The sequence below is a fragment of the Schistocerca gregaria genome, chromosome 1, assembly GCF_023897955.1.
Source record: "Schistocerca gregaria isolate iqSchGreg1 chromosome 1, iqSchGreg1.2, whole genome shotgun sequence".
Lineage (NCBI taxonomy): Eukaryota > Metazoa > Arthropoda > Insecta > Orthoptera > Acrididae > Schistocerca > Schistocerca gregaria.
In genome coordinates, this window is record NC_064920.1 from 1,156,485,644 (window position 1) to 1,156,513,228 (window position 27,585).

Here is a 27,585-nt window from a genome sequence, read left to right on the forward strand (position 1 = left end):
CATCTACCAGGGTAGACACGATTGGGATGCTTACGGACTTCAACGGCGATAGTGGCATGGACCACCATCATGTAGCAGCCACGTAACACTTCGAATCGCCGCGGTGGTCTAGCGGTTCTAGGCGCTCAGTTCGGAGCCGCGCGACTGCTACGGTCGCAGGTTCGAATCCTGCCTCGGGCATGGATGTGTGTGATGTCCTTAGGTTAGTTAGGTTTAAGTAGTTCTAAGTTCTAGGGGACTGATGACCACAGCAGTTGAGTCCCATAGTGCTCAGAGCCATTTGAACCATTTTTGAACTTCGAATCGTCAGTAGCACTTCTTCGTGCAGGGGAGGCAGAGTCATCTCAAGAAACGCCTATAGTTCCGGCGTGTTAGGCGGCATGGAAGGAAGACTGATCCCACAATACGGTCGCCAATTATCCCGGACCACACATTCCCACTGCATGATTCGCTGTCACCATACCGTGGGGGTTCCGCGTACTATCCCACAAATGACTGTTATGAAAGCTGAAGACACCACTCCGCGTAAATATGGCATCATTTGTGAACAGGACTAGCCGGCCGCGGTGGCCGAGCTGTTCTAGGCTCTTCAGTCCGGAACGGCGCGGTTGCTACTGTCGCATGTTCGAATCCTGCCTCGGACATGGTGTGTGTTGTGTCCTTAGGTTATTTCAGTTTAAGTAGTTCTAAGTTCTAGGGGACTGATGACCTCAGATGTTAAGTCCCATAGTGTTCACAGCCACTTGAACCATTTTTTTGTGAACAGGCCTGACGACAAAAATCCCGTAATCGTGGTTGCCTGGTGAAGAAATCAGTGGCAAAACTCATCCCAATGTAGAATGTAAGCCCTGCAAAGGCTATGACATGCCACATAGTCGTCTATGTGGAGATGCACCTTGGAAGACACGGCTGCAACAAGGGAAGTAGCCAAGATGTTTTAATTTTATTATCAATTTTATTGTGCCTGGTGCATGTTCCATTTTACCGAGTTTTAACAGGTTCTTTTACTTTTTATTATTCTGATGATGGAAGCTTGACTTCCGAAACGCGTCAGTCTTAGTGTTTTACACTATAAACAAGTGGTTGAGCCGATATATTTTTTAACATTGGCATTCACAACCACGACCTCTCATCCAGTATGGATAAAATCAAAACGCCTGAAGAAACTGAAGAAGCACACACAAGAATAAGGTCTACCTCTAAGTGACACCAACATGGCCGATATACTGTTTTATTGCTGTAGAATCTGGGCGTCGTCGTCAGTAACGGCTGAAGAAACAGTCTGTGCCTTCGATAGGAAGGTACTTCGAAAGATCTTTGGACCCGTCTACAGTACTACGGAGGGTAAATGGGAACGAAGAAAGAAAGAAGACCTCTACCAGTTGTTTCGAAAACCGCACATTGGCCGAATATTAGGGCACACGAGGCTACAGTGGTTTGGCCTTACCCTTCGAGCTGATAGATCCTTCCCATGCACAGGCCTTCATTCTCAGCCTGCTGGAAGACGCTATGGATGGATCAAGTATTAACAATTCTGGAAGAAATAGGGTGGGAGATGAAGTTGGAAACCAGGAAAGATGGACTACCATCTCCAGTAGATATCTCCTCTGTTATGACTGACTGACATCCTTTTTTATTGTGATTTTGTAATAGGTTCTTTCATAATTTTTTCTAAGAGTACTGTTTATTCTACTTCTGTAATGTGGTTATTTCTTTTGTTTTTTGCTTTTCTGTTATAGGCCGTTATGTAATAAATGATCGTCGGACTGAAAATCTCAACCAAACGTTGTTTTTATGCTACTGATCGTTTTTGAGAGGTTTTTACTCGGTATCGAATTCACACGACTGTAATTGTTTTATATAAGGTTACATGCACTCTCGTAACTATAAATTTTTCATACGTTCTTCCGTCTCTAAAATATTGATCTCGTCTCCTGACATTTGCTATACAGTATGCTAATTTGAAAACCTTTCAACTGATATCTTTTGGAATAGTTATCTGTGTGAACGCCTGTGTGCCGAGTATATTGTTACGTGCAGTCGCTGTTGAACTTAACGGAAGCAGGATAGAACTGAAATTTACTTAACTCGTCGATAGTTATATCTGTATGTACACAAACGGGGAATAGTTTGCTTTGGCCGCTGGGCAATGTGGCACGACTGTTGACGAGACTACGGAAACAAATTTTATCAGAGCTCTTCCTTTCTCAGTCTCTGCCCAATGCACTTTGTCTTCTTGCATAATGGTGTGCGCGACACTACATTTCAGCCGCTACGTTTCGTATAGTGCAGACTCTGCCATCTACTGGGCGCCGCCTTAACTACCAGCATACCGCGTAAGATCGATATCTTCTCTAGACGCTGCTGCTATCTGTTGAGAGTTGCCGGCAGTTTAATCGTGGAATTCGTGAGTCGCATGTCGCACGTTGTTTGTGCAGCAGGAGGAAATCTGTTATTAAGAGCTCTGTCGGACGCTGTGTTTGTGTTTCGTGTGAGATTCTAATAATTTTCGGTATGGGTTTGAACGGTGCTATAATTGCTTCCTGTCTGTTGGGGATGGGATTGTCGTATTATGCGTATGTTGTTGAAACATCGAAAGAAGCTGATGCCAACTACCAACCCGTGTGTGACATTAGTGAACACATGAGCTGCTCAAAAGCGTTTATGTCAGAGTGAGTACCCCGTGAGAGCAAATTAATTCTTCGCAAGTTTTCGAGGTGTTACTTTCACGTATTTGGAATGTGCGTGCACTGTTATTTGGCTCTCGGTGACATGTAACAAGCACTTTTAATTCTTCAGCTATGTTTGTTTTGTGCTCACTGCGGTGGATAATTTTTAAATGATAGGGTAAAGTTTGATGAATCACGGCCGTTTGCGTAATATACGCACAAATGAAACTCGTAGCGTTTTGTACGTAAATTTTTGCATCTCTATTTGTTTTGCATCCCAGTAAATTTTCTTCTGCATCAGGTTTCGTGATAAATGTTTATAGTAAACAGTAAATTTGCCAATGCAGTTAACTTGTAGCCTCCAGACACAGTAATTACTGATACCGAAAATATTAATATGTATAGAGAAACGTTAATAGCTGTACCAATTTTTTGTTTGTTTATTTGTGTATTGCTTGTACGGATGGCAAGTTTTGTATGTTCCAAATTACAGATTCGGAAAAGGGTTCGGCATTGTGCATCGTACGCTGGGAAAAGATTCCGCCCTACATGTTTCCAATGGCCTTATTGGGATGTTTTTCTACAGTGTTTTTGCCGCTCTGAGTAAGTAGTGTACATACAGTTGTCTTTTTTTATTATTGCTCATAGATGTAATTCAAAGGCCAAATGAAATTTAATACAATTTGTGAGCATATATATTCAGCTGTAGGCATGTTTCATTTGGTTTGTTGTTTTGTATTTCCTTCTGCAGGTCATCTCATAATCTTACTCTTCTTCCCCCTCTCCCACTCACACACACATACCACTATTTTCAGTAGATTTGTTTTATAAAATATCTACAACACACACATGACCAGTAAATAAACAATATTGGGGTGCATAAAAACTATTTTATACCTCTGGTGTAGTAATCATTGTTCGGGATTTAGTTTCTGCATTATCATTGCCTTCCCATCTTAAGTTGGTAAAAATTATAAATAAAATTTCACCACAGATGTTTCTGTGTTTGTCAGTGGAAAGTTATACTTATCTTGTTGTAAATGAACAAGACGCAAGTATCAAACGATGGGCTCCATATCGTACGCGTGTCTAATGACTGCTTTGAATAGGAATTTCTATGCTGTGTTTTGAAATTATGCATAACTCTTTAAGGAGACTACTCCTCAGCACTTTTCATTACGACACAGTTTGTGAATATTGGTACTGTTAGTAACAATGCCTTTGCGTTTGTGTTTCTTAACGTTTTTGACTCATTCGTAACAAGGGAATTCTGTAATACTTCCAGCAGAGTCTTACTAACTAAGAGATCATCAGTCTGTGTAACCCTTTCCCGAGAATCTAGGTATTTTTAGCTCTTATTTATAAAGCTTTCTCGCAGTATTATTTCTTTGAAATACGAAACAGGCTTTGCTCGACCTCTTGCGATACGCAGAAGATAAAAATTCTTGGCTATTTGTGGAACGTCAAAGTTCAGCGCTCTGGCGTCCACAGATTTCGGGCTTCAGGAGCAACAGGTGGCTACCGAGTTCCGGAAGTCCTGTAAGGCGGTCGGTTACCGGCTTTGTGCAGAAGAGGTAGTTTGAAGTCTGTCAACAAATAAGCTCTGCGTTACGCTTAGTGAATAGTTATACGATACATGGAAAAGAACGAAATCATACAATATGGCAACGGGTTTCTTCCAGTCAAAGGGTATTCAACAGCGGTCGTCAGCAAAAAATATTTTTATTTTATTCACTGCAAATTTGTCGTCAGTGAAATGTAACAGTAAAAACAGTAGTGTTACTTTAAACTGGAAAAGTTTTTTTTTTTTTCAAATTAGAAAACTGTAACCACCTATTGTTTAAAGAAGTAAATAGTGTTCTAACGCGTTATCGGTGTAATGAAGGTAATATAGGTAATGTTTCTGTTTCGTGGGTAAAAAATGAGCGGAAAGAAAACTATGTCAAGTGATAAAACATGTGGGAGTTTCTCTGTCACAGCACCCAAAATTACAAAAGTACAATTATTTTCTTATTTCTCAGTATGTATAGCACAAGAAACGTCAGTATCGGTGTTTTTTTTGCTATAAAGGGGAAATACTAGAAAGCTGTATCAGCTGACGCAAAGATCACGTCTGAGCCACCATAATAGACCGGTTTTACAAACCCGGGCCTGGAAATTGTGCTCCGAACACCACTTTTAACATTATGCAATATTCTGTCACGTAATGGTGCGTATTTTATGTTTTCACGTACCTTGCATGGCAGGCTAAACTAGACGTTATCTGTAGACATTCAAACTTACGATCTAAAATTCCCGATACCATCCCATTCGGAAATATCCCACAGGTTGATCTGGAACAGGAAATTCTTGCGGACAGTAGTGGGGACCCTTCTTGATAATGTTACGGTGCGATCTTTCCAATTCCCAGTTACAGAGCTGAACGCTGGTTCAGGCTTGTTCCGCTAACATCTTTGCTGTTTACATGACACTGACATCAAAATACTTGCCGGATCAATTTATTGTACAAAAAAAAAACGCACATTAAAATTTCTGTCATTCCTATAATGCTGCGTCTCCATCATGAAGTCGCGACATGTGTAAATAAATATTTTTATGTGTATAACATTAATTTAAAAGAATAAAAAGTTGGCCTGCTTTAAGGAACTTTTGTTCTGTAACGAGTCGTATAACCGATGTACAAATGACACTTTTTCTCCTTTATTTTATAGCACGTAGCGTCTTTCACCATACACTCTGAAAAAGAATGTAGCCTGCAGAGATTGTAAATAAATACGAGAAAATGTAACGCTTAGTGTCATGCAAAATAAAATACAATTGACAGTTTTAACACTGAATTTAAAAGCAAATACCCGTTTCTTAAATTATGGCTGAAGAAGCTGTACCGTCCCTGGGTGTCTCTCGTACATCTACGTGATTACTCTGCTATTCACAATAAAGTGCCTGGCAGAGGGTTCAATGAACCACCTTCAAGCTGTCTCTCGACCGTTCCACTCTCGAACGGCACGCGGGAAAAACGAGCATTTAAATGTTTCTGTGTGAACCCTGATTTCTCTTATTTTATCGCGATGATCATTTCTCCCTACGTAGGTGGGTGCCAAGAGAATGTTTTCGCAATCAGAGGAGAAAACTGGTGACTGAAATTTCATGAGAAGATCCCGTCGCAACGAAAAACGCCTTTGTTTGAATGATTGCTACTCCAATTCACGTATCATGTCTGTGACACTATCTCTAATATTTCGCTATAATACAAAACGAGCTGCCCTTCTTTGTATTTTTTCGGCATCATCCGTCAGTCCCACCTGATGCGGATCCCACACCGCACAGCAATACTCCAGGTTACGCCGGACAAGCGTGGTGTAAGCAGTCTCTTTAGTAGACCTGTTGCACATTGTAAGTGTTGTGCCAATTACTCGCAGTCTTTGGTTTGCTCTACCCACAATATTATCTATGTGATCATCCCTGTAATCCCTAAGTATTTAGTTGAATTTGCAGCCTTCAGATTTGTGTGACTTATCGCGTAATCGTAAGAGTCGGAGACGCATTTTCTCTGATGTTTCTGCAGATGCCGGCAATTTCGTTTTTGCAGTGTGTAGCTAGAGTAAGTCCTGCAGAGCCTCCTCATCTAGTAGGTCTCTCAGTGTTTTGTTTCTTCCTCTCTTGTGTTACTTCAATATGGTATAGTTGCGCCATTTTTTTCATGAACGTTCTTTTATTTAATCGTAATCATAAATCCTTAACAGATTAAAAAAAACACAGCCTCGCATGGAATGACCATTTCTTTCAGTGAAGACTGCTGTGTGGTAATTATTTAATCAGAGCTTTCGTGGAGAATGTCCTCAACCTAGAAAGTGGCGCCGTCGTTTCTCGCACTTGATGATTTTAGGCTGTTCTGGCATCTAGGAACGCATTCAAAGCAAACTGCTACAGTCAGTCACTGAACACGTGATGGATAAAGATTGCAGTTGTCTTACACTACCTTAACCGTAGTATAGGATGGTGTACACTGTGGCTGTGGTGCACGTTTCAACTAACTTACAGTGAAAAACGCTTGCTAAATTTAAAAAAAAAAAAAAAATCATATTTACAAATGAAGTTTCAAAGGCACAAATCTCGTTTTTTAAATTAGCGTTTTCTAAGCTGTATTTTTGTTACCGTGTTCGTAAACAAATTCTGTGCTGGAGATTATTCCACGAAACATAACAAAATAACAGCCTAAGAAGAAATCAGGTGCTCACACACATCTGGGGCGAGTGGCCAGATTACCTTATTTTTTATTACTCATTTTAAGCATATAACAAGGTGATTGAAGTTTCTCATATTAGCAAAAAGGGAGGTGCGGTCTATATTTAACTCAAAGTTTCTTTAGCCAAAATAGCATTAATGAATATTATTATTGACGACCGGTTTCTGCTGATCTTCAAAAAATTTATAGTTATAAATGGCTTTTCATTTGGGGTTATAACAAGATGTTTGTTTCAAAAAGATGTAGTTAAAACTGTCCACTTCCGAGATGCCTCTAATTTTTTTGATTCATATATTCACTCCTTTTCCCTTTCAGTTACAGATTCAGCTTCAAACGTTTGCATCTAGTAAAAATCTTGCAAAGATCTGAGTTTATATTCATGAAGTATTTTTAGTTGTTTCGTTGCTGGGAACACCACAGCTGCCAAATAAAATTTAACATGACATTATGACATTAAATGGTGATCCATAATTAAATATTGGATGATTCAACTTATTTCCATCCAGGACACTTTTAAGAATCTTGTTTAATGGATCGTGATTTAAATTAGTGAGATGCTTTAAATTGTCAAAATGGAGATTTGTAATCGGCAATGCATTTTTCCATAAACAAGTGGTAAATGATGAGCCAGTGTTAATATTTCTCATTGAATTCCACTTCGTGCGAGACTACTTAATACAATACATGTTACTGTATACGCATCTTTTAGCTGCAGGCCATTCCTCTATTTGTAGGATTAACGTTTAAAGATCTCAAGGTGGTGGAACACGTAACAAAACCCATTACAGCAACAAAAAATGTCGATAACATTAAAAATATTTATTTCTGCGTTCACGACTTTAGTTTATCCACAGGTTGTGGCCGTTTAAAGCAAAGATATTTCTAAGAAAAAAAGACATCTTGGTGCTCAGCTTCACGTTTATAAAAGTTGTTTCTTTTGATAACAAGAGTAAAAGCAAGAAATTTGATACCTTACATTAATGGCTGCTCGTAAGAAGTTTTATTTCTGCCTGGAGATCGCTCTGATAACCGTCAAACGGTTTCCACAACGTTGAGCTACTAATGGTACTAGGTGGTATGCGTTAGCTCCCGAAGAAATAGTTCAAATGGCTCTAAGCACTATGGGACTTAACATCTGAGGTCATCAGTCCCCTAGAACTTAGAACTACTTAAACCTAACTAACCTAAGGACATCACACACATCCATGCGCGAGGCAGGATTCGAACCTGCGACCGTAGGGGTCGCTCGGTTCCAGACTGTAGCGCCTAGAACCGTTCGTCCACTCCGGCCGGCGCTCCCGAAGAATTGCGAGTGAATACATCGATCCCAGCTCTTCTGACACTATCGACATGTATCCTGGAAACCTTCTTTTGTCCTCATTTGGTGTAATATTGCGTGGTCTGGGGTCCTTACCAGATAGGATTAATGGGGTGCATCTAGAAAGTTCAAAGAGGAGCTGCACGTTTCGTATTATCTCGAGCGTCACTGAGATGATGCAGGATTTGAGGTGGACATAATTGAAATTCGCATGTATCATCTATCTATGTGGCCCTGCATCAATTACTAAGCAGTGCCGTGAGACGACTGAACTATTAGTAAAGTACTGATGAACAGCAGAATGTTTACCTTCCACAATGGGCGAGTGGTCGACTCTACCCCAGCGTCGCCACCGCAGGAAGCGGTCTTGGAAAAACTACCCCCACACCGTCACCATTGTGCGGGGGAACGGACCCTCTATATCCACAGAGGAGCACTCTTTGCCACCGGGCTTCAGGTCTCGCGACCTGCCGTCCAGTGCCCACGGGGAACCGCGTGGAGGTGGTGCCGCCGTAGCATCCGCTTACAATGGGCAATCAGCCGGCGCACGTTTCTCCTGCGGGTAGCAGGGTCCACAGCACTCGGCTCGGGCTAGCCAGGCCTTGCCCATCGTCGAGCCCGGAATTTCCGGGTTCTTGGCCTAGAGTCTGTCGCTACTTAGTCATCGTCAGCCCATGAGTCGTCATCTGAATCATTGCTGCTGGTCTCCGGAGTCGTGTCGGGGTCATGGAGCATTCCTGCTCTTTCCCTCACGAGTTCCAAAGCCCTCCGCTGCAAATATTGATCCAGAGCCTGTGCGGATATTGCAGACGCAAGAGTGTTGAGCGCCCTCCAGTGCTCTCTGCTCCGGAGTAGCGCTCTAACATCTCTGTTAGAGGGCAGTTGTTCCCGTACTTCAGCAAATTGTGGACAGTCCCACAGAGTGTGCTCCGGGGTTCCTTCCTCGCCACAGTCACAGTCTGTGGTTTCTCTTTTGCCAGTCCTACACAAGTAGGTGGAAAAGGGCCCATGTCCTGTCAAGAAATGCACCAATCCCCGTGAGGGTTTCAGAAACCGAAGTCTCATCCGCTCTCTCACGTTGGGGAAAAAATGGTGCACGCGCCTGCTTGTGCGGAGCGCGTCCCACCTCTGCTGCCACTCGTCAAAGAGCCAGTTCCGGACTTCAGCAGCGCTGTCTGCCGGTCGGCCTAAGATGTTATTGACCCCATCCGGATTTCCCTTCCGGAGCCAATACAGCGCACCCCTTTCCCTGACCAGCAGGTCAAGTGGAGGGATTGCTGTGATGACTAGTAGCGCATCGGCGGAAGTCGTGCTGTATGCTCCAGTGAGGCGCAACAGCGCTTGGCGCTGCAGCCTCCTCATCGCCGCCGCAGGTTTTCTCTGTCTCAGCCTATGAGCCCAGACACTCGACCCGTAAGCCGTGATGGCCACGAGAATGCTCGAGTGATATAGCCTTAATGTCTGCAATGGCAGATGGTATTGCTTGTTTGCAATACTGGCTATCTTGTGGAAGAGGGCCTGGCTTTTGCGACATACGATCTCGATATGCGCAGAGAACAGTCTGGACTCATCGAGGTGGATTCCCAGATACCTCGCCATGCGTGTTCGCCTGATAGCTCCATCGTTGGCACCGCCAGCAATTCGGAGTACAGGGCCACGTGCCAAACGGCCGCGCAGCAAGATATACACAGTCTTCTCAGCAGACAGCTTCAGCTTCACTTTGTGGCACCACTGCTGCAGGGCGTTGAGCGCTGCGTTGCAGTTTACTTCCAACATTGCCCGAGAGTCACCTTCTATCACTAGAAGGATGTCATCGGCGTACGCTACTACGCCTCGCACTTGTCGCAGTTCTCCTAGTTCCGCCAACACAGGCTCGAGGCCTACATCCCAGAATATGGGACCGCAGACCGAGCCCTGTGGGCATCCCTTGGTGATCGACTTCTCAACCGCCCGCCCCGGGCACCGCAAAACCGCCCGCCGGTTACGGCAGTAGTCTAGCAGGCACCGGTACAGGGGCCCAGGACATTCCAACTTCCTTAGGCTGTCGAACAGTGCCGGCCACCATAGGTTGTCGAAAGCCCCAGCGAGGACATAATTGAAATAAAGGCGTCTTTCGTTGCAGCGGAATCTTATCATGAAATTTCATTAACGAACTTTCTCCTCCGAATGCGAAAATATTTTTTTGACGCCGACCTATACACGGAGAAACGATCATGGTAAAAAAAAAAAAAAGGGAAATCAGAGCTAGCGCGAAAAATACAAGTGTTCGTTTTCTCCGCACGCTGTTCGAGATTGGAATAATAGAGAATTATTGTGACGGCGGTTCGATGAAGCATCTGCCAGGCAATTAAAGTGTGATTTGGAGAGCATCCATGTAGCCGTAGATGTAAGACGTTTAATACCGTTCGCGACTGCTCTTGAATCTCTTCCACTAAATCAAATCTTCGCCTACAACGTAACTTTCGTTTTGGGAAAGAGGGAGAATTCACACGTTGATAAGAGTGATGAGTACTACGGTTGGGGAACAATAGTACTTGCTTTCGTTAGTAATTCCTGAATAATTTGGGTCGTATACGGTCGTGCATTGTCATGTTGGAGAACTCAGTCGTTCGTGGGCCCCCTGCTGTGGCTGTTTACCCCTCATGTCCCGGCTCAAACGTCTTAGAACATCGGAATAGAAGTTTTTACTGACTGCTGACTAGAAGAGACAAACACTTTGGCCAGAGGATTTAACCCCTTAATGCCCAGTGCTGTGCTACTAACTGGAAGGTTAATTGGTTTTGAATGCCACTGCCGATAGGCGATTTATTAATGAAGCTACCAACGCTTCTGACAAGTGCTGCATTCTCCAGAGTCTTTCGGGTACCTCTAAAGTATCGCAATTTTTTTTATCTCTCATCTACAAATTTATTCAGACGTTAAGGGTTTAATGTGATACGTGTCACTTGCAGAGTTTTTTTTTTTTTCTTTCGAGATAGAAAAGAACTGCCGTACATTGCAACCACTGCTGCTTATTTTCGTGTCGTAACCATAAATCCAACTCTCATCAGTTGTGACAACCTTGAAAGTAAGTTTACGTTGCTTAGAAGCAGCTGTTTAAATTCCCTGCAGACTTCCACCCGATTTTGCTCCTGGTGGTATTCAAGCACTCGTGGCACAAACTTCGCTGCAGTCACTCTCACGTTCAATTCTACTGACAGAATAAGTACCTGTGTACCATAATTTATTCCCAAGGTTTTACATAGGTCTCGCTTGGTCTGTCCACGATATCACGGCATCAGATCCCACATTTTATGAACATTTTGTTGTGGGGTGAAAACTGCAATTGACGATTGAAAGGCCGATCGATCTTTTACTGTTATTTGGTCAGTATCTGAACTAGAGCATTGCCATCAAATGCTTGCTTCAACGTTTGGTGTCTTTCCTCAGCAGTTTTCCGCAGCTTTAAAACAAAAATGTATTCAGTGATGATGCTCATTCGAGACATCAGTCGCGAAACTGCAAACTCAAAGAAACAGGATTCATATAATCTACTCACATCGATAGTGAATGAGCACCTTCAGTGCGGATACACATTTACGTTCGACCTCCAGCGGGAATCTATAATTAGTGATCATGGAGAACACGGACGGAGAATGTGAAGACGTGGCTCTAGGTGAGAATGTGTGGTGGCCTGGATAGCTTGCCGAGATGGTCTGCACATTCGCGATGAACACTGTGTCGGGGTGGTTAATGCAGCTGCCTAGTTATTAGGAGATCGCGGGTTTGATTACCTGTCTGGCAAACATTTTCACTCGTCGCCGCTGATTCCGCATAAAGTCCCGAAGCAGATGACATCACTAGTCCCTTCACGTTCCTTTTTCCCCCTCCTCCTCCAATTTACATAAAGGAAGTATGGCAAACAAACAGCTCAGCTGGAAGCCACTTGCGTACTGTTAGGAGGATGTAGGCAGTAAGACCTAGTGATATTTCAGAGAACTCGTAACTACTCGGCTGCCATTTCAGGAACTTTTGGATACCACCTTTACATTAAACTGTCACCTTTACATTAAACTATTGCGCTCAGGCAAGAAGTTCCTGTCAATGGAACGACTGTAAATCAGATGTGAGAATATCGACACCTGGCTATGATCAACTCTCAACCACGAAGTGCAGTCAGTAGTGAGTGAAAACCATAGCCGCCTAGAACTGCCCCCGTAGAAATGTAAATAGAATCGCCTTATGTGGTGCGATGATGCAATGCAGCAGCGTAAAGCCCATTTCTTTACGAATGTTACCTTTCCAAGCCGTCTATGCTTTACATACTAAAGTTGCGACAAAACCAACGTTTGCCACACGGACATGGATCAGCGTCTGCTGGTCTCGTACACCTTCTAATGAACTCCGCACTTTCAAGGAGACTACTGTTCCATCGTTCTAGCTCCTTCTGTTCCTCGGAAGGAATTCACCGTTTATGTTGCCTCTCTATCGGTCACACCACACTAAGCCATAGTTTTATTGTACGTAACGAGCCATCCCCACGTTGTGGTTGTGCAGTCTTTTTGACTGTTGCTCTTACCCTGGTGGAGTGCCCTGTCCGGCTCTCCACGCTAAGCATCGACTTCCGAATTCTTTGCCTCTCACGTTAGTGGACGACTCACGGACAATTGAACTGGTTCTGTGTTTTCTCTTTGACTACGGTTTGTATTCTCAGATGCTGTCGTGGTATTCCGTCCAGAGACTGGTTTGATGTAGCTCTCCATGGTACTCTATCCTGTGCAAGCTTCTTCATCTCCCAATACGTACTGCAGCCTACATCGTGCTGAATCTGCTTAGTGTATTCATATCTTGGTCTCCCTCTACGATTTTTACCCTCCACGCTGCCCTCCAGTACTAAATTGGTGATTCATTGATGCCTCAGAACATGTCCTACCAACCAATCCCTTCTTCTCGTCAAGTAGTGCCACAAATTCCTCTTCTTCCCAGTTATGTGCAGTACCTCTTCACTAGTTACGTGATTTACCCATCTAATTTTCAGTATTCTGTGGCACCACATTTCGAAAGCATCTATTCTCTTCTTGTCTAAACTATTTAACGTACATGTTTCACTTCCATATAAATACTTTCAGAAAGAGATTTCCTGACGCTTCAATCTGTACTCGATGTTAACAAATTTCTCTACTTCAGAAACACTTTCCTTGCCATTGCCAGTCTTCATTTTATATCCTTTCTACTGCGACCATCATCAGTTATTTTGCTTTCCAAATAGTAAAACTCATTTACTACTTTAAGTGTCTCATTTCCTAATGTAATTCCCTCGGCATCACCTGATTTGTCTACATTTAGTTATCCTCGTTTTGCTTTTGTTGATGTTCATCTTACATCCTCCTTTCAATACACTGTCCATTCCGTTAAACTGCCCTCCCAGGTCCTTTGCTGTCTCTGACAGAATTACAATGTCATTGGCGAACCTCAAAGTTTTTATTTCTTCTCCGTGGATTTTAATTCCTACTCCAAATTTTTCTTTTGTTTCCTGTACTGCTTGCTCAATATACAGATTGAATAACATCGGGGAGAGGCTACAACCCTGTCTCACTCACTTCCCAACCACTGCTTCCCTTTCATCCCCCCTCGACCCTAATAAGAGCCATCTAGTTCCCGTACATATTGTAAATAGCCTTTCGCTCCCTATATTTTACCCCTGCCACCTTCAGAATTTGAAAGAGAGTTTTCCAGTCAACATTGTCAAAATCTTTCAGTAAGTCTACAAGTGCTAGAAAAACTTCTAAGGTAATTCTTAAGGTCAGTATTACCTTATGTGCTCCAACATTTCTATGGAATTCCAACAGATCTTCTCCGAGGTCGGCCTCTACTAGTTTTTCCATTCGTCCTTAAAGAATTCGTGTTAGTATTTTGCAGGCGTGGCTTATTAAAATGATAGTCCGGTAATTTTCACACCTGTCCACACATGCTTTCTTTGGGTTTGGAATTATTATACTCTTCTTGAAGTCTGATGGTATTTATAACGACGTTTTGAAATACCTTAGACGTGCGTCCGTTTGGTAGGGTTTGGGAGCGTCTCCTGCTATGAACTTGATCAGAAGTACACTCGACCCTGATCCATTGCCTGCTGCCTCTTTCATTCCTCCTTTGATTCGTTTGGATGGCTTTGGAGTGGTTTGCCTTTGTTTCTGTCGCACCCTGTATGCCGTCCTAGGAGTAGCACTTCGTCGATTGGTGGATGCTGTCTCCCCTTCAGCGCTTTGCCTAAGATCGATCGGGGTGTGACGGCTATTGGTCTCGCCCCCGGCGCCCACGTGTTTCCTTATCTGTGTCTGTCACTTTGATTTCTTACTGACAGTCCAACTGATATCCATTACATTTTCAGCCTTTTGCCCTTACTGTTCCGGATCCCTTGACTCTGTAGCTGTCCCTCCTTAATCTGGTTGACGGGTTTTGAATGCAGATGGGATTTCTCTCGTCGTAGCTGAGCCGTGGGAGACAACTCATCTGCTCTGCTCTACTTCTCTGTGATCATATTTGAAGTCTGGCATCGGTATTGTCTTCAGTGCCTTGTTGTTACCACTCTTAAGTCCTTTCCTCATCCGATCACATTCTTGGTGGACATCGCTACCTCCGGATAAATGATCCTTTACCGGGGTTTTTTAGGATTTCACAGTTTAGTCCTCATCTCGACGAGCCAATTCTTTACGACGAAAGTAGCCGTATTTATTATAATAACTAAATTTTCTTAGACAATCATCCGTCGTTGTGGTTTTCAAATTCCTCAGGTTCTTCCAGTTTCTTAAATTACAGCTGCATTGATAACTTTCATCCCTTCTCTTACCCATTGCGAAGCTCATGCAGATCAAAATCCGAATGCACTCTGAGTACTGGGTTCGAATCTGCGACGTTTTGTCAGTCTAAACTCTCCTTTCGACCCACAGCTAACAAACCCAAAATAAGAAATTAAATTACGCCTTTGCTCGTGTATTACGTTTGCATGGTTGCAGAGGTTGTCGTGATATGACGCATACACAACATAAACCAAGACTTAGTAAATAACACCTATCTGCGTGATCGTACGCTACTGGCCATTAAAATTGCTGCACCACAAAGATGACGTGCTACAGACGCGAAATTTAACCGACAGGAAGAAGATTCTGTGATATGTAAATGATCAACTTTTCAGATCATTCACACAAGGTTGGCGTCGATGGCGACACCTACAACGCGCTGACATGAGGAAAGTTTCCAATCGATTTCTCATACACAAACAGCAGTTGACGGGCGTTGCCTGGTAAAACGTTGTTGTGATGCCTCGTGTAAGAAGGGGTAATGCGTACCATCACGTTTCCGACTTTGATAAAGGTCGGATTGTAGACTATCGCGATTGCGGTTTATCATATCGCGACATTGCTGCTCGCGTTAGTCAAGATCCAATGACTGTTAGCAGGATATAGAGTCGGTGGGTTCAGGGGGGTAATACGGAACGCCGCGCTAGATCCCAACGGCCTTTTATCACTAGCAGTCGAGATGACAGGCATGGCTGTAACGGATCGTGCAGCCACGTCTCGATCTCTGAGTCAACGGATGGGGACGTTTGCAAGACAACAACCATCTGCACGAACAGTTCGACGACGTGTCCAGCAGCATCGACTATCAGCTCGGAGACCACGGCTGCGGTTACCCTTGACACAGATATGAGCGCCTGCGATGGTGTACTCGATGACGAACCTGGGTGCACGAATGGCAAAACGTCATTTGTTCAGATGAATCCAGGTTCTGTTTACAGCATCATGGCGGTCGCATCCGTGTTTGACGACATCGCGGTGAACGCACATAGGAAGCGTGTATTCGTCATGGCCATACTGGCGTATCACTCGGCGTCATGGTATGGGGTGCCATTGGTTACACGTCTCGGTCACCTCTTGTTCGCCACATTGACAGCACTTTGAACAGTGGACGTTACATTTCAGATGTGTTACGACCCGTGGCTCTACCCTTCATTCGGTCCCTGCGAAATCCTACATTCCAGCAGGATAATGCACGACCGCATATTGCAGGTCCTGTACGGGCCTTTGTAGATACAGAAAATGTTCGACTGTCAGTAGTAGTATAATCTATTTGTCCAATGAATACCCGTTTATCATCTGCATTTCCTCTTGGTGTGGCAATTTAATGGCCAGTAGTGTATATAAAATTTCAATTCAGATCGCTACGATCTTCTTCAGTCTAGCGCCGAAAAGCAGAATTGCGCCATCCCATAGAACGAGACGTTTTCGACATCTCAATAACTAACAATACTACTATGATGGGCTGTCATGTTATTGAAGAGGACAAGGTTGCTAGTTGTTTGATTCAATTTTCTCTTGTTCAGAAATCAGAAGGAAATATCTGCTCACTTGTGACGAAGATTTATTCGCTTTACAGGGTCATGGTAGAGCCAGAATAATTTCGTGGAGACAGGCTACATCCTCTATACGTATAAGGATAACCTGCGCACCTGAATAACGTTGCAGTGATGTACTTCCTCAGCAAATATTACTTGGCGTAGTATTAGGTGACTGTTTTCCGGTGCTGCAATTGTAAGCATTGTAAAGTAATATACATGGCGAAAAATGAAAATCGGAACTCAATGCCCGACATGTGTTCAGTACAACGTGCAATCAGACTGGCCACATTCATTGTAGAGTGCAAACTATGAGCTATGAACGGACGGTATAAATTGAAGTGTACTTAAGAGAGAGAAATATCGCGAAGAACACCTCTCCCTTATGCGATGAACATCCATAAGATGACGGAGATCTTAGCCTGGGTTTCATTACATATTCTCTGCATCAAAATAACCTTTGTAAAAATACAACGGAATCGGATTCGCCGCCTACAAACTTACGAACCCGAGTGCATCAGAACATTATCGTAATTAATAATGGAATACAACACGTTTTTTCAAGAAGCCAACATAAATCTCTGGATCATCAAATATTGTAGTTTGTAAATTTATGCAGGTATGAGAGAAATATGTACGTTACACTGTAGGGAAAAAAGTCAAGTGCTAGCGATATGCACATACACAGATGGCCTTAGTATCGCGGACACAAAGTATAAAAGCGCAGTCTATTGGAGGAGCTATCATTTTTGCTCAAGTGTTTAATGTGAAAAGGTTGCCGACGTGGTTATGACCGTACAGCGGTAATTAAGAGACTTTGAACTCGGAATGGTAGTTAGAGCTAGACACATGGGACCTTGCATTTCGGAAATCTGCTGGGAATTCAATATTCCGAATCCACTGCGTCAGGAGTGTGCCGACATTACCAAATTTCAGGCATTACCTCTCACCACGGTAACGTGGTTGTCGGCAGCCTCACTTAAAGGCCGATAGCACCGTAGTTTGCATAGAGTTGTCAGTGCTAAGCGACAATGAGCATTGCGTGAAATAACGACAGAAATCAATTTGGTACGTACGACGAACTTATCGGTTAGGGCAGTGCGACGAATTTGGCGTTAATGGGCTATGGCAGCAGACGGCAGACGTGAATGTCTAAGCTGTGAGCACGACATCGCCTACAGCAACTCTCCTGGACTCTAGACAACTGGAAAACCGAGACCTAATCAGTTGGTAAGAGCTGATGGTAGGTAGTGTTGGAGTGTGGCGCAGACCCCACGAAACCATGACCCGAATTGTCGACAAGGCAAGCTAGTGGTTGCTGCATAATGGTGTGGGCTGTTTTCATGGAATAGGCTGGGTCCTCGGGTCGCACTGAAGCTATAATTGACCATTTGCAGCCATTCACGGACTTCATGTTCCCCAGCAACGATGGGATATGTATGGATGACACTCCATCATACCATCGGGCAACAGGTGTTCGTAATTGGTTTGAAGAACGTTCTAGACAATTAGATCGAATCGTTTGGGCCTCCTCGATCGTCTCAGTTATGTGACTGTATTTGTGATTTCCTGTCAGAGAGGCCAGAGTTCGTAGTAATTGACGGAAAGTCATAAAGTAAAACAAGTGTGATTTCTGGCGTTCCCCAAAGTAGTGTTATAGGCCCTTTGCTGTCCCTTTTTTTTATGTAAGCGAAAACTATTTAGGAGACAATATGAGCAGTCGTCTTAGGTTTTTTGCAGATGATACAGTCGTTTACCAATTTGTTAAGTCATCAGAAGATCAAAACAAATTGCAAAACTATTTAGGAAAGATATTGGTATGGTGCAAAAATTGAGAATTGACCCTAAATAACGAAAAGTATGAGGTCATCCAGATGAGTACTGAAAGGAATCCGTTAAACTTGGATTACACGATAAAGCAGTCAAATCTACGGGCTGTAAATTCAACTAGATACCTAGGAATTACAGTTACGAAGAACTTAAATTGGAAAGAACACACAGAAAATGTGGGGAGGGCTAACCAAAAACTGCGTTTTATTAGCAGGAAATTTAACAGATCTACTAAAGAGATTGCCTACACTACACTTGTCTGTCCTCTTGAAGAATACTGCTGTGCGGTGTGGGATCCTTACCAAATGACAGATGGAGTACATTGAGAAAGTTCAAAGACGGGCAGCACGTTTTGTATTACCGCGAAACAGGGGGGGAGAGTGTCTATGAAATGATACAGGATTTGGAGTGGACATTATTAAAACAAACGAGTTTCTCGTTGCGGCGGAATCTTCTCACGAAATTTCAATATTCAGCTTCCTCCTCCGAATACGAAAATATTTTATTGGCGCCGACTTAATTAGGGATAAACACGATCATCATAATAAAGTAAGGAAAATCAGAGTTCGCACGGAAAGATATAGGATTCGTTTTTTCCACACACATACGGGATTGGAATAATAAAGAATTAGTGTGAAGATGGTTCGATGAACCCTCTGCCTGCACTTAAATGTGATTTGCAGACTGTCCATTTAGATGTAGAAGTAGTACTTCTCTTTTGCAACTGAGTTTTTGTTTTGTTCCTTAACCAAACATGTCACACCTAATTGTTTAGTGTGTCTTCATTCATCTATAAAAAAACTATTGATGTAATAATTATTTATTTACTGTAAATATTTTGATTAATTTAGTTTTGATAGGTAGTGTTTCTTACTGGGACCTATAATTAGCCGGCCAGGGTGGCCGCGCAGTTCTAGGCGCTACAGTCTGGAACAGCGTGACTGCTATGATCGCAGTTTCGAATCCTGCCTTGGGCATGGATGTGTGTGATGTCATTAGGTTAGTTAGGTTTAAGTAGTTCTAAGCTCTAGGGGACTGATGACCTCAGAAGTTAAGTCCCATAGTGCTCAGAGCTATTTTTGAACCTATAATTAACTTGTTATTTAAATTAGTTTACAGATCAAGCTCATAATTTGGTCTCTTACTTGTTAACTAGTGCCATGGCATGACTAATTTGATGGGTATGATCATTTACACACTTTAGGGATGTGCTGCTATACACTTCTGATAAGTATTTAGTTCATTAACGTAAGTTTATTTTTGCACTATGTAAGCTACATGTTTCTAAATAAAAGTCTTTGGATTAATAGGAGTTTTCCAATAGTAACTTCATCAGTTTGCCATAAAATTCAGTTTTTATTTCCTCTGTCAGAAGTGTTCCTCAGTAACTGATCAATGAGTGTGACATCAGTATTAGTAACTTCTTTTGTGATGCTGATTTTCATGAAGAGTAATAGAAGGCAGTTTGTTCTGATTATGGATCATGCACAACCTTGTGTAATCTGTGAATTATTTTCAGTGTATATTCCAAGGGAGGGTTAACATTCTATCTTAAACATAAAAATCCAGAAATTACAGTAGGGGAATGGTACATATTGTTCTTACTTGAGGGATTTTGACTAGTGAATATATTCTCTCTCTAAAAAAATGAAAATATAATGCTCTTTCAAATATTTGGTTGCACAATTGGTAAACAGCTGAAAAAAGGGTGTCATACATACATTAATTTCCATCACCTGTCAGTGATAGATCAACTCTTGTAGCACAGAGGGGATTGTATTTGCCTTGGAATAGTCAAGCAGCATGTTGAACTGGCAATTCTGCTCCAGCTCCTGACCAGCCAGAACATTATGACCACCTACCTAATAACCAGTGTGTCCACCTCTGGCACGGATAACAGTGGCATGGAAGCAATGAGGCCTTGGTAGGTCACTTGAAGCAGTTGTCACCTCATCTGCATACAAGTTACCTAATTGGTGTAAGTTCTGGGCAGAGGGGGAGGGGGGTGCTTTGATGACATGTTCAGTCACAACTCAAATGTTTTCAATCAGCTTCAGATCTGATGAGCTGGGGGAGTCAGCACTTCAATTGGAACTCATCACTGTGTTCCTCAAACCTCTCTGTCACATTTCTGGCCTTGTGACATGTCATGTTATCTTTTTGAAAAATGCCACTGCTGCTGGGAAAAATGATTGTCATGAAGGCGTTACATGGTCTGTAACCCGTGTATGGTACTCCTTACCCATCATGGTGCCTTGTACGAGCTCCACCGGACCCACGGATGCCACCCAAGTATTCCTCAGAGTACACTGGAGGTGCTGCCAGTTTGTGTTTGTCCCGCAGCACAGATGTCAAGGAGCTGTTGCCCTGGAAGATGATGGATTTCCACCCTCCCATTAGAAATATGAAGAAGGTATCAGGATCTAAAAGACCATGCAGTGCTGATGGTGACGTGCCCATTCCAGTTTTAGTTACCGATGTCATGGTGTTAACATTGGTCCGTGCAAGGCTCGTCAGCTGTGGAGGATCATTAATAGGAGTGTTCACTGGACAGTCATGTTCAGACACATAGTACACTGCACAGCAGTAAAGTGTGATGTTAATTCCATTGCTGTTCACCACTGGTTCTGTTTTACCAGTTTGCCCAGCTTACGTCGTCCGACATCTGTGATCATGGGTGGCCACCTAACCCCACAATGTCTGGATGTGGTTTCACCAAGTGTTGGAGACACTCACCACAGCACTCCTTGAACCCCTTAAAAAGATGTGCAGTTTCCGAAATGTATGTGCCTAGCCTCTCTGACATCACAATCTGCTCTTGGTGAAAGTGAGATTGAATGTGTGCCTGCCTCATTTTACACTTGTGCTCACTGGTACTCCATGCACTGTGTGTGTATCAGACTAGCACTCATTCCTCAACAGGTGATGCAGCTATCACCTGGATGGGTTATATCAATAGAAGGTCAGTGGTCATAACGTTATGGCTGATCAGTGTGTATAAGATGGTCGTATGGTAGTACTCATCAAAACGAGGGAAATAGGTCCAATGAACATGGGTCAGGAAATACATGCTTTCTGAGATATATGTGTTTATATAAAGGATTGCATGACAATTGGGCAGATACTAGCACTGTCATTGTATTGTAGCTCCATCAACTGTGTCAGCAGTGTATTATATCTTACACTCAGTACTATACCTACCATTAGGTGGTCTATAGCCAGTTGTGTGATTCAAGGTGTGTTGTAGGCTACATTAATTTTTGTCACATTTGTGTGCCGTACTGTATAGCACTGGGTACACTGCGTACGTATCATGGTGTTTTACCTTCTTACAGATGTGTATTCACCAATGTATTTACTATTATTCCACTGTTTGTATGTACAAATGGTGTAGTGCATTTACATTTTCGCCCTCCCAGCTCTCGTTAGCAATGGAGGCCTAACCACATGACAAGTGAAATGGCGGCTATGACATTCTGCTGGGGTTTAGCAAGTGGATGTAACCTGCAAGCCCATGCCCACCATCCTGAAAAATATCTGCAGTGCAGGGTGCCCTCAGATAAGCTGTTCGGCAGACTTTTCCAGTGTCTCAGGGACACAGATACCCTTGCAACTCAGAAGAACTGACAGTGGAAGGACCCACACAGTCTGCACACTTGACAGGGAGGAGCGTGTGCTATATTTGGTGAAAGAAACACCTGGGTTGAATGTGGTACTATTAGCAGCAGCTGAAGTCATGTCTCAGTCTGTTGTCTGGGAGTTACTTCATGAACATTTGCTGTACCTGTATCATGAACAGTGCATTCAGGCCCTAAGGCCACAGGACATTCATGACAGATGGTAGTTCTGTCATTAGCTGTTGCAGAAGTATGTCACAGCTCCACTGTTCATGATATTTACTGATGAAGCAAGATTCACAAGAGATGGTGCTGTGAATTTCCGTAACTAGCATGTATGGGCAGATGTAAATCCCCAAGTGATTCAGGAAAGAGGGCATCAACACTGATTCTCAATCAACATATGGGCAGGCATACTTGGTGAAAGATTAATAGGACCACACGTGCTACCACAAAGGTTAGCTAGGCTGCATTACTTATACTTTCTCATTAATATATTGCCTACCTTGCTGGAGGCTGTACCATGCAGCAATGAATACAAATGTGGTTCAAGCATGATGGTGTACCAGCACATACTGTGCACGAACATCTGTCAGACATCTCAGGACCAGTGGATTGGTTTGAGGGGGGGAGGAGGAGGTGGCACACCTTGGCCTGCTCATTCTAAGATGTAAACCCCCCCCCCCTCCCACACTAGAAGGAATCGGTCTATGCCACACCAAACAACAATGTGCAGACACTAGAGGATCACGTCTTGAATGTGTGCACTGTCATGAATGGGCACCACGATGAACTCCTATAAGTATGTGTTTATCACAGAAATTGTCCATTTCCAAACCAATGTTTATTGTAGGTAGAAAGTATTGCCTGACTGATAATTTTTTGTTCTGATAAGTATTACCACCTGTAAAAGTATTTGACACTTTTTAACACCCTGTACATGCTTATTTTGAAGCAGTAAGATATGTGTCCTACATTAAAGAGAGATGGCTTGTGGTCAATCTACTACTCTTCGATCTTTTGAAATATAGAGAGAACGTACAGTTTGTGTGGTTTGAAAGAGTGCAGATTTATATCCATTTACTTCTACTGAATGACATTATGCATATAAGTTGATTTTGCTCTGAACATATATTCCATTAAGAACACTTAGTATGACCACAAAATAGAATGTCAGACAATAATATAACTTGTTTCATGAGTACACGGTCATGTCTCAGTATTCCTCTGTGGTGAGTGCGACATATTCATTATTCTGCACTCACTTATTTGGTCTGTTGGTGAACAGTTATGCAGTAATGAGCTTCAAAGTAGTTTCTAACACCAAAGTTTCCTATTAGAGGTTTTATGCCTTTGCATTCCTTCTTCATACCAAATCAACTAACCTGACCATTCATGACAGTAGGTTTAGCTTTTTGTGCAATCTGCTCCACAGTTCACCTTGACATTTTTCACAAGCACAAATCATTAAGAGACAGGAGAGTCAGTATGGTTTCTAAATAGTAGTCACAGCTAAATAGAACTAGAAGTTAGAGTTAAATTTCAGCAGATAAGGCACCAGTCAATGTTTTTTTTTTCCCCATGAAACTGAGTAAGAAGAATTTTTAGTTTGAAGCATTTACTTGAAAACTATAGTCACTAGTCTTAAATGAATTTAAAAGGCAATGCTTTTCATTTCAATTATACATATGTAAGTTATTTATAGCTATAAATTAAATGTGGTCAAATATTAACTGCTGATGCTCTTTGTTTCAGGTTTCACGAGCAGTGTAGTAGCAAGCAGGATTCAGTTGTTTATGGCTATCCTATCTAACTTCGGCTCTGTCTACCTTGCATATGTTCTGTACTTCGTACTCTATGATTTCTGTGTGATATGTGTTACAACATATATTGTTAATCTTGTTAATTTAGTTTTAGTAATACTGAAGTTACGAAAAGTTCCTAGTTCTACTCAGAAGAAAACTACGTCCAAAAAGAAAAAGAATTAAAATGAGTTATTTGTACAGTTACAAGCTCATTGTGCTACTGAAATACCATTCCTTGAACAGGAATGAAGAGTGATCTCATTCAGGGTATATTTTAAGGCCAGTAACATGGTTAAGTCAACAAGTAAAATGGGGAAAGGTGCTACATGTACTTTACTGCCCAAACTATTAAATGACAAATAAAGTACAAAAGTTGAACCATATATTTTTGGATTATTTGTTTGAAAAGTACAGAAAAGCAACAAGTAAATGAAAGTCTGACATTTAGGAAGAAACCATTTCTATTTTAGGACTGAATTTTTATGTCCTGCCTTTACTAGAACAGTTCCGTCATATGGATTTTTTAATCAAGAGCTTTAAAGATGACAAGATGTACCAAATGTATACTTATTCCAATGATACTGTGCCATTGTTAAAAATATAAAATTGAAAGAATACCTTTTAAAAGACATCATTTACAAATACTCTTGTAGATATGTTGTCATAATATGTTTCATTATTATAAGAAGCATTCTATATTTAAGTATTTAAGACTGATTCTTTTGTCATGTCCTGTTCATAATTTTTTTGTGTAATCATCAAATGAATAGTATGGACATGCAGGTCCTAGAAATATTCTGAGCTTCCTAAGCTGTCTGGATGTTCCTTAATTTTCTTTTGTGAATGGATAAATAAATGCTTCAGAGATTTCCATTTCTGCTTTATACTCACCATCATACTAAAAAGGTTGGATGCTTAAGAGTTCCATTTAGATTTTCCTATGCCAGAAATCACTGAACTCATGTTTTTGTTAGGTCACCTATCATGTTGTCAATGAAAAAGCATCTGCAAATGTGTTACATAAATTGCCAGTGTGTAGAAACATGAAATTGTTAAAAAAATTATGTACCACATATATTACAAAGATTTTGAGACAACAGTTAACACATATTTTTAATAATAGTTAATAATCTGAAAAAATATCTTGCACTAACTGTAATTGGGAGGAACTTATGAGGTTGTTATTTATCCCATTTACTTCTAGATTAACATAGGTAGTTATTGGGGAAGACAAGCAGTGCGATCTTAGTCATAAACACAAAGAAAATTAAAATTTCATACACAACCACTTGCATGTGATCATGACAGTAGAAGCTTATTCCTACCAAACCTTAGAGGTTTTTGCAGATGTAATTTATTTGTATTCAGTAGAAATGTAAATTAAATTGCATACTTTCGTATCTAGTATGCCACTTGTAATTAATAATGTCACAGAAAGTTAATGGAGAGGCACAAATCATGTGCAAGCAAGTATTTCATCTGGTCTTAGTATGGATTAAATAATAAAATCTGAAATATTGTCTCATCTGCTGGTAGTTTCTTTTCAGAGACCCCGCACTGCAAATTAAAGCCATGATAAAATGAAATGATGTTGCTTGCTGAGTTGGCATTACAGATAATAACTAAACTCTCAGTAGCTCCATGAAAAATGCACAATAGCGAACTGCAAAGTATTAGATAGGTCAGTTTATACACAATGTTCAAGTCTTGGAATTCATTTGCGACTCAGTTCGATGCATCTGACAGGAAATGAGGTTCTCTTAATACGTAGTCTTGCAGAGGGAACAAGAAATTCAATTCTTATCAACACCCTGTCAACCACATTTCCCTCACCCTAGTTTACAGAGTTCTCTACTGAAAGTCACTTCTTTTGAAACATCTATTGTCATTGTCATTTCAGTCTTCAAATCTTTTATAATCCTTTCCCCATCAAACACAGCTTCAGATCTGGTCAGGACAAATAAACATAGAGTTAATTTTCTTCACAGTAATCAAAAGTGTAACTTACTAACATATTTAATGTAGATGGCATTGTACTTACTTTTTTTGTAGGTACAAGATTAAAACCATACAATAAGTGCCTTTGCTTCCTTAAGGAACTGAGAAACAATCCAGCATTGTGGTTTGCATCTGGTATTATGATATGAATCATATGAAGCTCCTGTTACTATGGAAAACATGCAGTTAATAGCTATGTCCAGTTCTCGGGTGTATTTTTGGCTTGTCTGCATTCAGAGCAACCCTTAAGAGCCAAGTTAATGTTTGCAAATTACACAGTAAAATTCATAATTGTAATTTGCAAGTTGGTCAGTTTCACCGAATTTAGATCTCAACTAAAGTCATCAAGGCATATGGCTGCTCGGACACCAGCCTCAATTTTTATATGCTATTCTGCTATTCTTCAAATATTTTCATAACTACTATACATGGTCTTCCCATCTTAAGAATTGTAACATATACCCTTCCCTTTAGTGTTTCTGTTCAGCTGTGGCTTGCAGTATCCAAATCACTAATAGTGCCTCCAAACCAGATTGTATAGATTCATCATATTTCTCGAGTCGATGCCTACATTCAGTTGAATCTCAATCGCAATACAAATGTTTGATATGTGACTTGTAAAAACTGCAAGTCCAGTAATGTTCATCTGCTCTATCATTGCAAAATGTGTGTTTAGAGAGCCTACTACCCTCTTAATACAAAATAGACTGCTGATGAACTGGTAGAGGGGTGGGGGGTGTAGTTCATTCAACCCACAGCTGTTTATCTTCCTTAGTCTCTGCTCAAGTAAATGTCATGCAACATTTTTGTCTTTGAGTTATTGTTTATTTAATAGGGTATAAATGAGCTTTATAGAAAACTACTACTCTGAAATAAATTATTAAACTTTGAATATGGGTTCAACAAACCCCTTCCCCTTCCCTCCAGGTTTCCATGTCCCAAAAGCAAGTGTACATTTCTTGTGGCTTGGCATTCTTGATATTCTCAACATTAAGTTTATTTTCAGAGGAAGTGATCACTGATGACTTTCAGCTGTTAGATATCTTGCATACTTGCAGTGAGTTAGCTCAGTTCCCTTCTGTTCACATTGAGACTCAGATTTTTTAAAAGAATACATGAATTAATTTAGAAAGAGCTCTCAATGAAAATGAGGATTTTGTTTCAGAGCATGATCCATTTTGGAAAATGATGTGGACATTAGAGCCGATGGAGATGATGAACATAATGTAGCTTCAGGCAGTGACCATCAAGACGTGACTGTGGTTAAGTCTGAATGAATGCATGTGCACCTCACCACCAATGAGATGCTCAGCTTGTTCTGAGAATGCTGCCTCTTCAAAGTGTTTATGAAGGAGAAACTGGACAAGTACAACATCCTTATACGCATAGCACCAGAACCAGTAGACATGACACGAATATGAACCCTGTGCAGGTAAAGTACAGAGTTTCTCCAAGGAAGAATGAGGTTCAATAGCTGTTGTTAAATGTCTGGCTGTGCCTGTGAGAAATACTGGTTGGGTTGAAATATTGTTTCATATCGATACCAAATGATGGTGGATTTGGCATAAGAGCTGAAACAGGATGACAAAGTTACTATAGTTGGAACTTTCCAGTCAAACAGGAAGCATATTCCACACATAAAAAAGAACATATCAGACTCAGAGGTATGTTGGTAAATGTTGTACACAGACCCAACAACAGATGGGGCACCAGTCACTTCAGTGTCCTACA

At 41.7% G+C, this 27,585-nt stretch overlaps 1 protein-coding gene across 1 annotated transcript; it reads left to right on the forward strand.

Annotated features, from left to right (window-relative positions):
• The first annotated feature begins 2,279 nt into the window (after positions 1–2,279).
• On the forward strand, positions 2,280–24,729 carry LOC126284065 (vitamin K epoxide reductase complex subunit 1). The gene is made up of 3 exons (XM_049982694.1): positions 2,280–2,672; positions 3,163–3,272; positions 23,807–24,729. The coding sequence occupies exons 1-3, from the start codon at positions 2,515–2,517 to the stop codon at positions 24,037–24,039; spliced, it is 501 nt and encodes a 166-aa protein (XP_049838651.1). The 5' UTR covers positions 2,280–2,514; the 3' UTR covers positions 24,040–24,729.
• Positions 24,730–27,585: the final 2,856 nt, after the last annotated feature.